Genomic DNA, 14,409 nt, shown 5'->3' with positions numbered 1-14,409 from the left:
TCCACGGGTACTGATCATCTGGGGTGAAAGGACCCCTTTGAAACTTTGTTGGAAAATGCTGGATCTTCCTTTAGAAAATGCTCATCATAACTACAAGGTTCCCTGGATCTTAGTTTATTAATATTTTAAATCCAGGAGGAGGGGACCATGTGTCCTGCTCAATACTGAATCCCCACTCACCCAGCCTGGTCTTTGCATAAAGTAGGGGTTCAATGAATACTTCTTGATGAAATGAATAAATGAACCAGGATGTACACCAGGCCTGCCTGCTCAGACAGTCCCCCTCCCTCTGTGGGACCTCTGGATTTGGAAGACCAAAGCACTGGGCTCCCCCACACCTCAGAAGCCTGCGTCCTAACTCAGGAAAGCTACCTGGTTCAGCAACATCCCATGTCCTCCCCTAATGCTGACACAGGCCCTTGATGCTCCAAATCAAAGTGACTATTAGGACTTTTCTCCTTCTGTGGCTCTGTCCCCAGCCAGGGGTCAAACTCTCAGACTCATCACCCTGAGGCAGCCAGGAGGATGTTGGTTGTGTCACTGACATCCAGTGCAGTCACTCTTCACACTGGAACCATCTCTGGTCTGGACCAAGCTCTGAACCAGATGGAGCCCACTCACAGCCACCATCTCACTCAGTTCTCTCTGCTGTCCTGAGGGGGGGGGCAGGGATGCTGTGCACAGGCCAGGAAACTGAGTCCCCTGGAGGTGAAGAAACAAAACCTAATAGGAATGAATGATGCACTGTGAACTGGGGCCCAGGATTCCATCCTGAATGTTTGCTCCAGAACAGTGTGAAGTGGAGGCAGTTGAGCATTGGACAGGGAGAGTGCAGTGATGGTCTCAGGTTTACAAACTCTGCAGTTTTGCTAGCTGGGGTCAGAGTCCATAAGGGACTCCAGAGGACCTGTTGGTATCTGCAGAAATAACTTGCACATGTCCTGGCAAGTTCACCACAGAGAAGGCATCTTTCCTAGGCCACAGATCCTGGAGGGAGAAGAGGTTGGTTGAAGCTGTGGGGTCCATTCCCAGGAGGCCCCAGCCCTGTAGAGGACCCAGAATGAAGTGGCCAGGCCCAGACCAGAGTCAGAGAGGGGCTGCACAGGTGGACAGGGCATGGGGTCAGCACCTGTGCAGAAGTGAGGAGCAAGCAGGGGAGGGGTCCAAGCCATGGTGGGGATGCTCCAGAGCTCTGCCTCTGAGACCCCTCAGTGGGACAGGGCTCCCCAGCCTCTCTCATCCTCCCAGGAAGGAAGAGGTCCTGGTAGTTTGGCTGCAGCTAAGTAGGTGCTGCTCTAGGTGATTCCAGGGTAGCCAACATGAGTCCAGTTGGGAGGGAAATTGTGAGGGAGGGGACTGCTCCTCTAGACCACTCTCCCAGTCCCACAGGGTCTCCTCAGAGTAAGAAAGTGACCTCTGCCCTTCAGGCTGCAGTTTCCCAGCTTGGCCTCAAGGAGCTCACACCTCAGCCCCATTTGCTGCCAGGTGCTGACTTCCCAAGGTGAACTCTGTGGCTACACAGCCCCTGCAGGTGGGAGTGACTTCTGTGGATGTGCTTATGCCAGGACCAGGTACATTTCCATGAAGAGTAGGACAAATTAACCCACATTTCTGTTTTCTCTTTTTAAATACTGTCGGTTTTAGAAGAAGGGTGTGTTAGTTCATTAGAATCTTGACTTCCCAGCCAAGCATTGCAAATAAAATGGATGAATGAATGAACAAATCAGTGTCTTTCCTCAACATTCAATTTGTCTCTGAGTTTTTCTTGGCCAACCTATTTATGTAATTCAAGGGATAAGCAGAACCAGTAGATAGTGTTCCATACCAGAAGGGTCAGGAAGGACTCCCACCCCCCAGGGAAGGAGACTTGGGCATGTGGAATGAAATGCAACCTGGAGAGGAACCCAGAATTCACTCCAGCAGTTCTCATCAGAGCCTCAGGCAGTGCTGGATCCTGCCGGGTGGTCCTGCGGGGCTGTGTCATGGGGCATTGAGAGGGACCTGGGGGTCAGCTGAGTCCCCTCATGCCTCCTGGGCTGTCCAGGCATCTGAAGCCTCAGCAGGTGTTTGCTAAGATCCCCCTGGGATTGCTGCTGTTGGAAACATGCATTTCTGACAGGGAGTGGGCCAGGGCCCCATGCAGGGCTGGACATGGAGCAGAGGATGATCATGGGAGGGTGCAGAGGGCAGGAGCTGGGTACTGGGGAGGGCTTGGTGAGGGGAGATGATGGACATGGGAGAGGAGGTAGAGGATCACAGGACACAGACGTGGCCTCTGCAGAGGGAGGGAGGGCCCTGGGAGGAGACAGAGCAGAAGATCCAGGGCCATGGTAGTCAGGCTCTAACATCACCAAGTACAGCCAGGCCAGGGAGCCCAGGACCTGGGGAAGCCAATTTACTTCATCTGTAATCCATCCCCTGAGACACCCTCTGGGGGCCCCTCCCATGGCCCCTTCTATCAAAGTGGAGGATGAGCTCCCATAGGATGGGGCCAAGAGACTCACAGTCTCCCATCCCTGCCCCTGAGGTTGATTAGGTCCCTGTCCCTCAAGGAGTTTATTAACTCCTTTCATTTTCACTTTCACTTTTCAAACTGCTTTAGCACAATGGGGTGAGCTGGGAGGAGAGGCGTTTGCCAGAACATGTGTACAGGGAAAGGGGCAACCTCTCCAAGAGCCAAAGAGGAGACTGTCAAAAGCAGAAGAATTTGTGCATCCATGTCCAGGATGATCCTTCAGGGAAAGGACACCTGCTCCTTCAGGTCTGAGTTCAGTATCACTGACCTTCCTGCATGTGGGAATCTCCCTGATGCCCAGGAACCCCCAACTCCAGGGGCTTTGCCAGGTGACTCTCTGCTGCCCCCTGGTGGCTGCTCTGCTGTGGCTGCTGCAGGCACAGGGTGTCCTTGTCCAGGTGGAGATGCAGAAGTGAGTGGGGGGTAAGCCATATCTACCCCATGGGAAGAGTCTGTTTTCTCAATGAACTGAAAGATCAGAGGACATTTGAATGGAGTCAGGAGTCAAAATCAGTTCAGGTCTGATGTGACATTTTTCATAAGAGAATTTGAGGGGTGTGGTGAGTGGGATTTTCCAGATATTAATCCCATGGGTGACCCATCTATTCTTTCCCTAATGCTTCTCAGATTCATTGACCTGGCTGGGAGCACAGGGGGTGGGAGAATATTTGACATAGAAGGGAAGGAGCAGATGGAGTGAAAATCCCAAGTTCACTTGGGATCCAAACTGGCACATATGTATATGATATATACAAAAAAAAAAAAAAAAAAAGAAAAACTTGAGATTCTGCTGAGTCTTCTTTGCCAGGTAAACCTCTAATGGTCTTACAGTGGAATCAGCCTCCCCACCTCCAGTCTGCCCTGGGGAGTCAGTCATCCCACATCCACCTGAGGAGGTTAACCCTGCTGTGCCTGATAAGCCTGCAACTGCCCACTGAGGAAACAGCTCTCACACCGCCTTCCAAAGAGTTTAACCGCATTTCACCAGAATAATGGAATGTACTGGGGTAGGTGACTTGCATGACACTTCCATCTCCTCTCAGGACACACCTCCACTAGCCCTTTTCCTTCCAGACTTATAACTAGACTGAAGTTCCAACAGGCTCTGAAATGTGAGGCACAAAGTGTGACCCATGAGGAGTTGTGCTTCATTTCAAAACAGCTGCATGACTTTGCCAATTACATAGACAGAAGTCAGGGAATCTGCATGGGAATGGATATTAAAGGTGTAGGATAATGGTGAAAGGAACATAATGTTGGATTGGGCTAAATTTATTGATATGGTCCTGCTGAAAAGAGAATTTGGATTCAGTGTTGTTGCTCAAATGGTTAAAAGGGCTCTAGCAGTTTGTGTGGGTGGTTGGCTGAAACATGGACCAAAAGGTGACCTACATTTCCTGAAGTTGAAATGCCAGAACTGCCCTGGTATAATGTGGGTGAGGGGATACAAAGTCTTAGAGAGACTGGAGTAGTAGAGAGGATTTATCATGTAAGACCTGCTCCTCATGCCAGGAATGTCCAGAGGACACACCTTCCACCAGGGCTGTGAGCAACACATTTGTGAGACTAACTCCATCATTCCTGAAAAGCCCTGTGTTATTTCCTCTCTGTAGGTCAGATATTACCATGGGAGCTGCTGTCACTGAACTTGGATCCTTAAACACAGTGAGGATGATCAGATCCCTGGTTGGCAGGGGCCAAGTGGCAGCATTTAATCAACAAAGGCAATGTGGTTGTGGCTACCAAAATGGACAGCAGAGTCCCGGCAGTAATCAGAATAGTCTGATATGCAGAGTCCTATGGTGTTGGCAGGTTGATGAAGCAAAGTAGATGGAGAGTCTGCTTAAATCTTACCTGATCTGTGTAAGCAAAAGAGTTTAGGTCAAGTTAACAAAAGTTTAACTTGAATCAGAGAAACAGTTTCAGCCCCTCAATCAATTCCCACAATTGAGAAAATTTACAGACACAGAACCCCTTGAATGAAGGGGTACCTGGGCCATTTTGAGGAAGAATGCTGCTACACTGCCCAAATTTCATACTGTTAATCTTTGCCTTGGATTCCCCAAAGGGTCTTATAGATTTTTACTAGAGAAAAGGAAATGATCAGACATTTCAGGGATTCTTGGAAACTCAATCAGAACTGACATAATTTCACAAGTCCAATAATGTCACTGTGGTCCAACAGGGTGGACCCCAACCTTGGGGAGACAGTGTTCATCAGCCAAGCACAACTCACACTGAGGCCCAGAGCTCTGAACTGCTCAGGGCTTCCAGGGCTGCAGAGGGTGTGTCAGCCCTGAAGAGGGATTCCTTGGGGAGGCCACAGAGTCCTTTCCACTGGTCTGCTCTGTCCAGAATCCCAGGCTGCCCTTGAGACTGGGGGGTTAGGGTCCTACCTGGAACAGCAGAGTTCTGGGGATGAAACCAAGGCAGCCAGGCCAAGGAGAGCCCCAGTCCCCTCATTTGGAAACCTAGAGAGTATTACAGTGGATGTATCTCACCTCCTGTCTGTCCTCCCTTTCAGCACCACTTTCCCCAGCTCATGCCCTTGTTCAGAAAACCCCAGGGCTGCCTGGTCCTGCAGCCAGAAGCCCACCCTAGGCACATGCTCTAAGGAGCCTGCTTGGGGGGTCAGGAGGAAAGGGCAGTCTTGGGCTTCACTTCTAGGTGAACTGGGCCAGACCTGCCCATTATTTGTCTATAGCTCTCAGAGGGCTTGAGGGAGACTGGGACATGGTTAGGGGAACAGCATTTGTGTTTCCCTTCCCCTTGTGCCTCTGTCACTGTGGGATCATCACTGTTATAACCCCCCATGTGAGAGTAACAGCCTCATCCTCAGACGGGGCCCTCCAAACCCTGGGTTCATAGCTTGTCCTCACAAACTGGATGCCTCAGTCACATTTCCCGCCAGATGCTGACATCTCAATGTCAATTTTATGGCAACACTGCCCTCTGCAGGCGGGAGTGGCCTTTGTGGAAGTGATTACAATGAGACTGAGCAACTTTTCTATGAAGGATAAAACAAATTAATGCAAATTTCTGACTTTTTTCTTCAGATATTCTGTTTTTTTTAATAGTGAGCCAGTTCCTCTGAAAGCTTGACTCCCTTAAAAGGTTAACAAAGAGATTTAATGAAATAATTAAACTCTTTATTTCATGTTCTAAATGACTGAGTGTCTCTTTGTCACTCCTAGTCATCCAATTCAAATGATAAATGGACCAGGGAAAAAGGGTCCAATACCAATTGGGTCAGAACAGTCTTTATCCATATAGGAGACTCAGGTGTGGCCAAGAGGAAACACTCAAGAATGGCAGCAGAAGTTCTCAATAGAGGCTCAGGTGATCTGGTGTCTCCCAAGTGGTCCTAATGGCTAATTTCAAGGGGCATTGGAGAGGGAGCTTGCAGGGCTCAGGCTGGTCCCTGGATTTCACCTGCCTGTCCAGGGGAGGAAGTCCTCAGAGAGCATTTGCCATGATGCCTCTTAACTGGAGCAGCTGGGTGGAGACTTAAGTTTTGACAGAGTCTCTTGGCCTGTCCTCCTGGCCTGGGCCTGGACATGAATCAGAGAGGAAGCTGGGAACATGCAGAGGGATGGAATTTGGGGTTGGGCAAAGCCAGGAGTTGGGGGAAGACTATGGAGTTGAGAAGTCAGCAAATGAAAGTGAGTAGAAGGAGAAAGGGGCCTGGGAAGATGCTGATGGGAAGACTTGGTGGGGGCAGGGCCTCGAAGAGGGGGAGCTATGGAATGAAGAAGATAGCAGAGAATTTGGTTCCTAGAGGTGACCTCATGCAGAGGAAGGGAGGAGTGGGGGAGGATAAGGTGGGGAGGTCCTGAACCAGGGTGAGGCCAGGCAGTGAACCTTGGGGCAGCCTGTTCTCTCCATCTGGAGCCAGCCCTTCAAACACCTTCCTGTGTGTCTGTATTATGGCCATTTCCATCAAAGGGTGCAATAGGTCCTCCAGGACAGGACAGCAGATGCAATCTCTCATCCTTCATGTGGAGTTATGTCTGAATCTTTCCTTTCTCTTTCACTCTCACTTTTAATTCTAAGTAGTAAAATGAGTGTTTGTTGGTTCTGAGAAGTGAAACCTCCAGTGTCAACAGGACTTAGCCATTAGTTCCTGGACCTCTTGGTCAGGAGGATAAGGAGGTAAACCAATAAATAACATCACTCCTTGCTTCAGGGTATTCCTGAATAAGGAGTTTGCACATTTGAGTAGAATTTACCACCTGGGCCAAAAGCATGCACTTTGGACAAAAGCTGACTCTCTAAGACTTGATTCAGTGCCAAGCCCATGTTATTAGTCTTATATGTGGCTGAAGATAGGTCAGTTGCACTCCTTGAAAGGCCTGCCTTAATCCACTCATGTGCATGTCCTGAAATCCTATAAAATTTCACCCCTGACCTTCCTTTCCTGTCAGATGGCACTCTCCCTCTACACTTATCAACTTAGTTTTGCTTGATCAACAGAGTGTTTGATGGGCTTTGGGAAGCTGGCACTTGATAATTGAAAATGGCTTGAGCAGTTTACCATGGAATAAACTGAAGCCCAGAGAGGCCAAAGAAGATGTCCCCATGTCTTAGGTTCATAAGTGGAGGGATGAGATAAAGCTGCTCCCCATGCTAAGGCTTCATCATTCTCACTGAAACCAGGGCAGGGAGGGAGGGGCCATGTGAGCTGGGCATGGATGGGAGGTTATTTTTTTGAATGGACTCAGTAGCTTTATTTTTTAATTTAGTTTTATTGATATGTATTCACATATCATACAATCATCCATGGTGCACAATCAACTTTTCACAGTACCACCATATAGCTCTGCATTCATCACCCCAATGTATTTTCTGAACACTTTGCTTTTACCAGAAAAAGTAAAAATAAGGATAAAAAATAAAAGTAAAAAATAGTACCCAAATCATCCCCCCATCCTATTTTTCATTTAGTTTTTGTCCCCATTTTTCTACTTATCCATCCATACACTGGGTAAAGGGAGTGTGATCCACAAGGCCTTCATAATCACACTGTCACCCCTTGTAAGCTACCTTGATATACAATCATCTTCAAGAGCCAAGGCTACTGTGTTACAGTTTGATAGTTTCAGGTGTTTACTTCTAGCTATTCCAATGCATTAAAACCTAAAAAGGGTTATCTGTATAGTGCATAAGAATGCCCAGCAGAGTGACCTCTCAACTCCATTTTTAATCTCTCAGCCACTGAAACTTTACTTTGTTTCATTTCACATACCCCTTTTGGTCAAGAAGTAGTATTCAATCCCACAATGTTGGGTCCAGATTCATCCTCGGGAGTCATATCCTGCATTGTCAGGAAAATTTACACCCATGGGAGTCAGATCCCACATAGTGGGGAGGGCAGTGAGTTCACCTGATGAGTTTGGTTAGCTAGAGAGAGAGGCCACATCTGAGCAACAAAGAGGCACTCAGGGGGACACTCTCAGGTGTAAGTAAAGGTAGGCTTAGCCTCTCTTTTGCAGTAACAAGCTTCATAAGGGCAAGTCCCAAGATGGAGGGCTCCACACACCAAACTGCCAGTCCTCAATGTTTTTTAAATGAATAATAAAAAAGATAATAAAAAGAAAAACAAAACATCATACAATACAATGTAATAGTAGGGTCAGGCAACACTACTACCAAGAATCCCATATTCCTCCCTCATATCCCCCTCTCATACACACTTAGCTTTGGTATATTGCCTTTGTTACATTCAATGGGGTATATTACAATGTTATTTTTGACCACAGACTCAAGTTTGCTTTGATTATATTTTTCCCCTCTACCACCCCTTTTCCAACACTCTGCATTTTTGGCATTCCTTTGTTTTCTCCCACATGCAAGAACATTTTTATATTTGTACATTTAGTCAGAGTCATTGAACACTTCAATTTTTGCTAAGTTAAACAGCCCCAGTCTTTACCTTCTATCTTTACCTCAGGTGTTGTAGATGTCCCTATCCCACATCTTTCAGCTTTACTCATGGACACTTCTGTTCCAGGTACTTACAATATTGTGCTACCATTACAAAATATTTTGCCATCTATTTCTGGATCTATACAGTCAATCCTGCTGAACATTCTGTCATCCTTCACCATCAGATGCCAGATCACTACCCTCTTTCTATCTCCTGATAGCCTGTGTTATCAGCTTTTAACTCTCAAAGTTTGCTCATTAATGTAAGTTCATATTAGTGAGACCAGACAGTATTTGTCCTTTTGTTGCTGGCTAACTTCACTCAACATAATGTCCTCAAGGTTCATCCATGTTTTATATGTTCTGTGTCTTTGTTCTGTCTTGCAGCTGCGTAATATTCCCTTGTGTGTACATATGACAGTGTTTATCCACTCATCCACTGATGGACATTTGGGCTGTTTCCATCTCTTGGCTATTGTGAATAATGCTGCAATAAACATTGGTTTACAAATGTCTGTTCCTGTCTTAGCTTTCGGTTCCTCTGAGTATATGCCTAGTAGTGAAATAGCTGCGTCATATGACAAATCTATACTTAGTTTCTTGGGGAACCTCCAAACTGCCTGCCATAGTAGTTGCACCACTCTACCTTCCCATCAACAGTGAAAAAGTGTGCCTCTTTCTCCACATCCTCTCCAGCACTTGTCATTTTTTGCTTTTTGGATAATGGCTATTCTGGTAGGTAGGTGTGAGATGATATCTCATAGTAGTTTTGATTTGCATTTCCCTAATAACCAGTGAAGTTGAGCATTTTCCATGTTTTTGAGCCATTTGTATTTCCTCTTCAAAAAGTGTCTGTCCATGTCTTTTGCCCATTTCTTAATTGGGTTGTTTGTTTTTCTGTTGTTAAGTTGTAGGATCACTTTATATATTGGGGATATTAAACCCTTACCTGATATGTGGTTTACAAATATTTTCTCCCATTGTGTAGGCTGCTTTTTTCTCTTTCTGACAAAGTCCTTTGATGTACAAAAGTGTTTAATATTGAGGAGATCCCATTTGTCTATTTGTTCTTTGGTTGCTTGCTCTTTGGGTGTAAGGATTTTGCAGCAAAGCTTCCAGGGATCCTGGTTGAGAAAGGCAGGGCAGGAGAGAATGTGAGGCTGGGATTGTGGATCCTGGTTGGTAACACAGTTAAACAGCTAACAAAGTAATTCCTGTGCAAGTCAGGACTGTGACTGACCTGGGAGAGGTTTATTTTTAGTTTACTCCACTGGGAGAAAGATGGTGGACTTAGTGGAACAATATATGTGTTTATAAATCTATGGAAAGACAGAGAGACAGAAGAAAGAGAGAATTCCATATGGCACAGGGTGAGCAGTGGTGAGGGCTCTGCAGAAAATTAGTGAGAGTGTGAGAGAAAATGAGAGGCAGGATGCTCTCTGGGATGGGGGACCTTCCTCAAGAGCTGGATCTGGAGCTGCTGCTGGGACAGGAGAGGAAAGAGGGGATGGGCAGAGTGTGGGGGCAGAGCTATGCCAGGGCCCTGTGGGGAGGGTCTGTTGTGTTTGAGGAGCTGAGAGAACAGGGCCCACTTGGGGGATCCAGGAATCAAAGCCAGAGCAGGTACCAGTGACATTACCCCTGAGTGAGGAATTTGGGGTGTGGAGTGATGTGAGGTCAGGGGTGATAAAGGGGAAGGGAATTCCATGCCATAAATCAGGTGACCTGGGCAGGTGCTGAGCAGGACTCATGGCCTTCAGGGGTGTCTGCCTGTGAAAGGACAGGGTCCCCTAGGTGGGCTCTGTCTAGCTCTCTGTGCCTCTGTACCATGCCTGACAGTTGACACTGGGCAGTGTGGTCACCAAGCTGCATTGATGCCACCTCAATTCCACACCCTCCTCTTAGCATGGGGGCCCCTGAGCCCAGTGGGGGCCTCTGGTCCTGCACCCCATCTAGGGTCTCCTGAAGGTGACCCAGCTCTGATTTCCTCAACACCCCTCAGACTCACTGAGCTGGCCAGGAGCTCAGAAGGTGGGGGAGACTCGGCAGCCTGGGCAGCCTCGGGGGTCTCAGGCTGGGTGAATGGGCTAGGCCTGCACACTGCTTGTCCTCAGTCCTCCTGGGGCTTGAGGGAGAGTGAAACAAACAAGGGACTGGGTTTTTGTCTCACTTCCCCATCTGCCTGTGTCACTGTGAGGAGCATCACTGTCACTATCCCATGACTGACAGTAATAGTCAGCCTCATCCTCATTCTGGACCCTGCTGATGGTCAGGGTGGCTGTGCTCCCAGAGCTGGAGCCAGAGAATCGGTCAGGGATCCCTGAGGGCCGTTCACTATCCTTATAGATGACCAGCTCAGGGGCCTGATCTGTCTTCTGCTGGTACCAGTGAACATATTTTTTCTCGAATTTTCCTCCAGAGCAGGTGAGCCTGGCCATCTGTCCCAGGGCCACTGACACTGAGCGTGGCTGGGTCAGCTCAAAGGAGGCCACAGAGGCTGCAAGAGGAGAAAAGAGACATAAGCTTGGTGTGAGGGGCTCATGCCCAGGAGATTCTCCCCCTGCCTGCTGGGACTGAGTTCCTGGGAGTCTTGGATCTCCTAGAGACCCTCTCACATCAGCCCCCATCACATCTGACACAGGGCTGGGCAGGTGGATGGACCCCTTGATCAAATTACAATAATCAGCTGCCTCTCTGAGGATGAGAGGCAGATGGGGAGCATGTGAGACACCCCAAGAAAGAAGGAAAGATAACGACTGGGACTGTGTAACTTGGTGAAATCTAGAGTATTCAACAATTGTGATAAAATCTGATCATGTGCTTATTGAGAACACATGTGACTCACATGCATTCAGAAAATTTCTGTCAGAGGCCAAGCACATGACCCAGGATCCCCTGTCCCTTTTTTGTTCTCTCCATCCCCTGAGAGGGAAGGGCTCTCCATGAAAATCTTTCCCTGGAGCTGGTTCTTTCTAAGGCCCCCAGTACCCCAGAGCTAATGAACACCAAAGTGTCCCCATGGCCACTCTGTCATCCAGGATGAAGCTTTGGTAGGTAGGGCAACTTGGGGAACAGAATAGCTCTGTTAACAGTTCTGATTCATCTGGGTGCTATGCAAGAAGCAGGGCCTGTCAAGGGTGAGAGGCCTGTTTATTGGCTCCTTCAGGACCAGGATGGGAGCAAAATACCCAGAGCTACTGTTCTCCAGGTCTCAGCATGCACAGGGCTGGGGGAGACCACACACCACAGCATGTCCCACAATGCCTTGGGGCCTCCTTGGGTGATCAGCAGAGATTCTTTAATTTTGTTTTGGAAAAAATGCTAATGGATGGGACTCCAGGGCTCTGGCCTGTGTTTCTGCCACTGGGACACTGCCCTGAGAGATCTTAAGTAGCAGATTCTGAAGCAGAAGAAAAACAATGGCCTAACTTAAAACATGGAAAATTGCTGATCCATTGATTTCTCCAAGATCAACTTGGTTAGGGACCAAGTTAATTTGAAAGGAGGAAAAATAAAATCAATGTCTTCCATGTGAAAATGTCCAAAGGCAAGATGAGCACATCACTATTAGGGAATATAAATAATTTCATTAAGATATTAAAGAGTTTGATTGAGGATGATGGGAATCAGATAAACAGATGTTGTGGCAGATGGTAGCAGTATGAATATGGAGAGCTGTATGTTGGTCTAAGATCCTGGTAACTATCCTCCATGGAGTAGGAAGTTTCTGGAGAATGCAACATTTTCTTTTTGTCTGAAAACATTCAGTGAAGATGGAGTAAAGACCTGAAGATCCCCAAAAGGACATCTCAGAAAGGCCTCAGGGACTGCAGCAGCAGATGAGCAGAAGAGGAGAGGATGCTTTGGAGGGATCTTATCAGGGAGTGGTCATGGAAGATGTGATCAGTTTGTTGTTTGGGGCTGGTTCTTAGAGTGGAAAATATGTCTGTGACCAGGGGAAGTAGAAATATATCAGCTACAGTTCTATCACCAGTAACGCAAGACTCACACTTTAAGAAATAAGATGAGGAACAGATTTATGGATGAACATGACTGAATTGGTCAGCATTTAGAGACAACAGTATCTAATCTTATTAAATTATTCCTGTACCTATGAGGCAGATAAGGTCTATTTCCTCATCTGGTTGTGTCTCCCTAAGAAGTCCTGTTCTGTTTCACTTTGCAGGCATAAACTGTGTTTTTATTTCCCCACTCAAGGAGAGATCTTGGTGCACAGACGTCTCCCTACAGATGCCTCCTCCTCAGACTCTCATTGAAAAGAGAACTAAGGTCTGTGGGTCCTGGGGTTTTTGTCTCACTTCCTTGTCTTCTGAGTCACCGTGAGGAACTGTAGCTGCTCCCACTGCCATCAGCAATAGCACAGTAATATTCAGCCTCGTCCTCAGGCTGCAGACCAGAGATGAGCAGAAGGCCTGCCTTGGCCAAACCATCCTTGGAGCCAGAGAAGTGGCTGGGGACCCTGGAGCCCTGGTGCTTGCTTGAGTCTGAGTAGTAGTACAGGAGATACTGAGGAGGGCTCCCTGGCTTCTGCTGGTACCAGGATATGGTATAGCTGCCAACACTGAAGCCACTGCTGAGGGTGCAGGTGAGTCTCACAGATGTTCCCAGGGATGCAGAGAGGGAGGGTGGCTGGGTCAGCACAGGCTGGGAGAGGGAACCTGCAGACACAGACATGCATGGGGGATGGGTCAGGGTCCAAGACTAAGCTGCTGGAGGTCTGAGCTAGAGAGGGTGAAGCAGGCTGGGAGATCTGCCCTGGATCCTCTGAGTCCTGTTCCTACCTGTGCAGTAAGAGAGGAGCACAAGGAGGAGAGGGGTCCAGGCCATGGTGGACACAGTCTGTGAAGCTCCCAATGCACCTGGGCTGCTCTTATTCATCCCTATTGGTCTCAGCAAAGAGGGGCTGGTCATGCAAATTAGGCCCCATCTTCTCTCTGCCCCATTTTCCCTGAGCTGAGGGTCCTGTGGTTAGAGGCAGATGATGGGCAGGGCTACACAGTGTGCTTCTTGGGGGAGCCCCAGGGGGAAGCAGCTGCCAGGACATCACAGGGGCCTGTGAGCAGGAGTCTTTGCCAAGCCCAGCCAGGACCCTGGTCCTCTGAGGCCAAGAGGAGAAAGGCAGGTTCTCTGTGTTTCAGGGTCCCCTTTCCCTAAACCCTGTCCAAGAACTTAGGGAGCCTGATGACGAGGCCTCAGAGCTCTTTCTTCTGAGGCTCCACTCTGGGAGCCAGCATAGTCCATGCAAGCACTTTCTGGCTCCTCTGTCCACCAGCCCTTGCTTGGACCAGAGGAAAGCAAGGACCACGTAGAGGAAAAGGAGGAGGTGAGCTAATTCAGATGGAATGGGTGGAGGGTGCCAGATGCAGGAGCTCATGGGGTCATAGGGTGCATCATAGGTGCAGGAAAGTCTCACATCAGTGAGGACACCATTGACCCCACTTCCCTGGGGCCCGCTGAGTGGTTGACCAGCTGTCAGGCCCAGCACCCTCACTGTCAGGGCAGCCCACAGTGCCTTCTGCTGGCCACAAGGCAAACATCCTCTGGCCTCTGGGATGCCAACAAACCCACAGGCAGTGTGTCCTGCCTTACACAGATGTCTTTCTTTATGTCACTCCTCAAGACTGCAGAGCAAGAAGGGGCATCCATAGGTCCTGCATTGGAACACTGATGCTCTCACACAGGGATGTTTATCTTGATTGAAAACTCTTCTTACATTTGGCTGTCATTATTATAAAAATGTTAATCTCTGTCAACTGTATCCCTGTGACTCCAACTTTGCCTGTTTTTGCCATGCACTGAACATGGTGAGTAAGAGGAAATAAAAGAGTGCCATGGGGACATGGACACAGAGAAATAACTCTCTGTGCTTTTAGAGGGAGGGGTGGGCAGGGTTCAGGGTAAAGAAGCCTGAACACAAGCGTGATGTGGACATTGGGACCTACAGGAAG

At 48.2% G+C, this 14,409-nt stretch overlaps 1 gene segment (V, D, J or C); it reads right to left on the bottom strand.

The window, feature by feature from the left end:
• Window positions 1-10,527: 10,527 nt before the first annotated feature.
• Window positions 10,528-13,319, bottom strand: LOC119525023. The segment is given in 5 exon segments: window positions 10,528-10,565; window positions 10,668-10,937; window positions 11,286-11,302; window positions 12,780-13,119; window positions 13,243-13,319. Coding segments are annotated over 5 exon segments (711 nt in total).
• Between the last annotated feature and the right edge of the window lie 1,090 nt (window positions 13,320-14,409).

Source organism: Choloepus didactylus (genome assembly GCF_015220235.1).
Source record: "Choloepus didactylus isolate mChoDid1 chromosome 23 unlocalized genomic scaffold, mChoDid1.pri SUPER_23_unloc3, whole genome shotgun sequence".
In the NCBI taxonomy this organism is placed as follows: Eukaryota; Metazoa; Chordata; class Mammalia; order Pilosa; family Megalonychidae; genus Choloepus; species Choloepus didactylus.
Note: the sequence above shows the minus strand (reverse complement) of the source record. Positions and strands in the feature narration are given on the sequence as shown.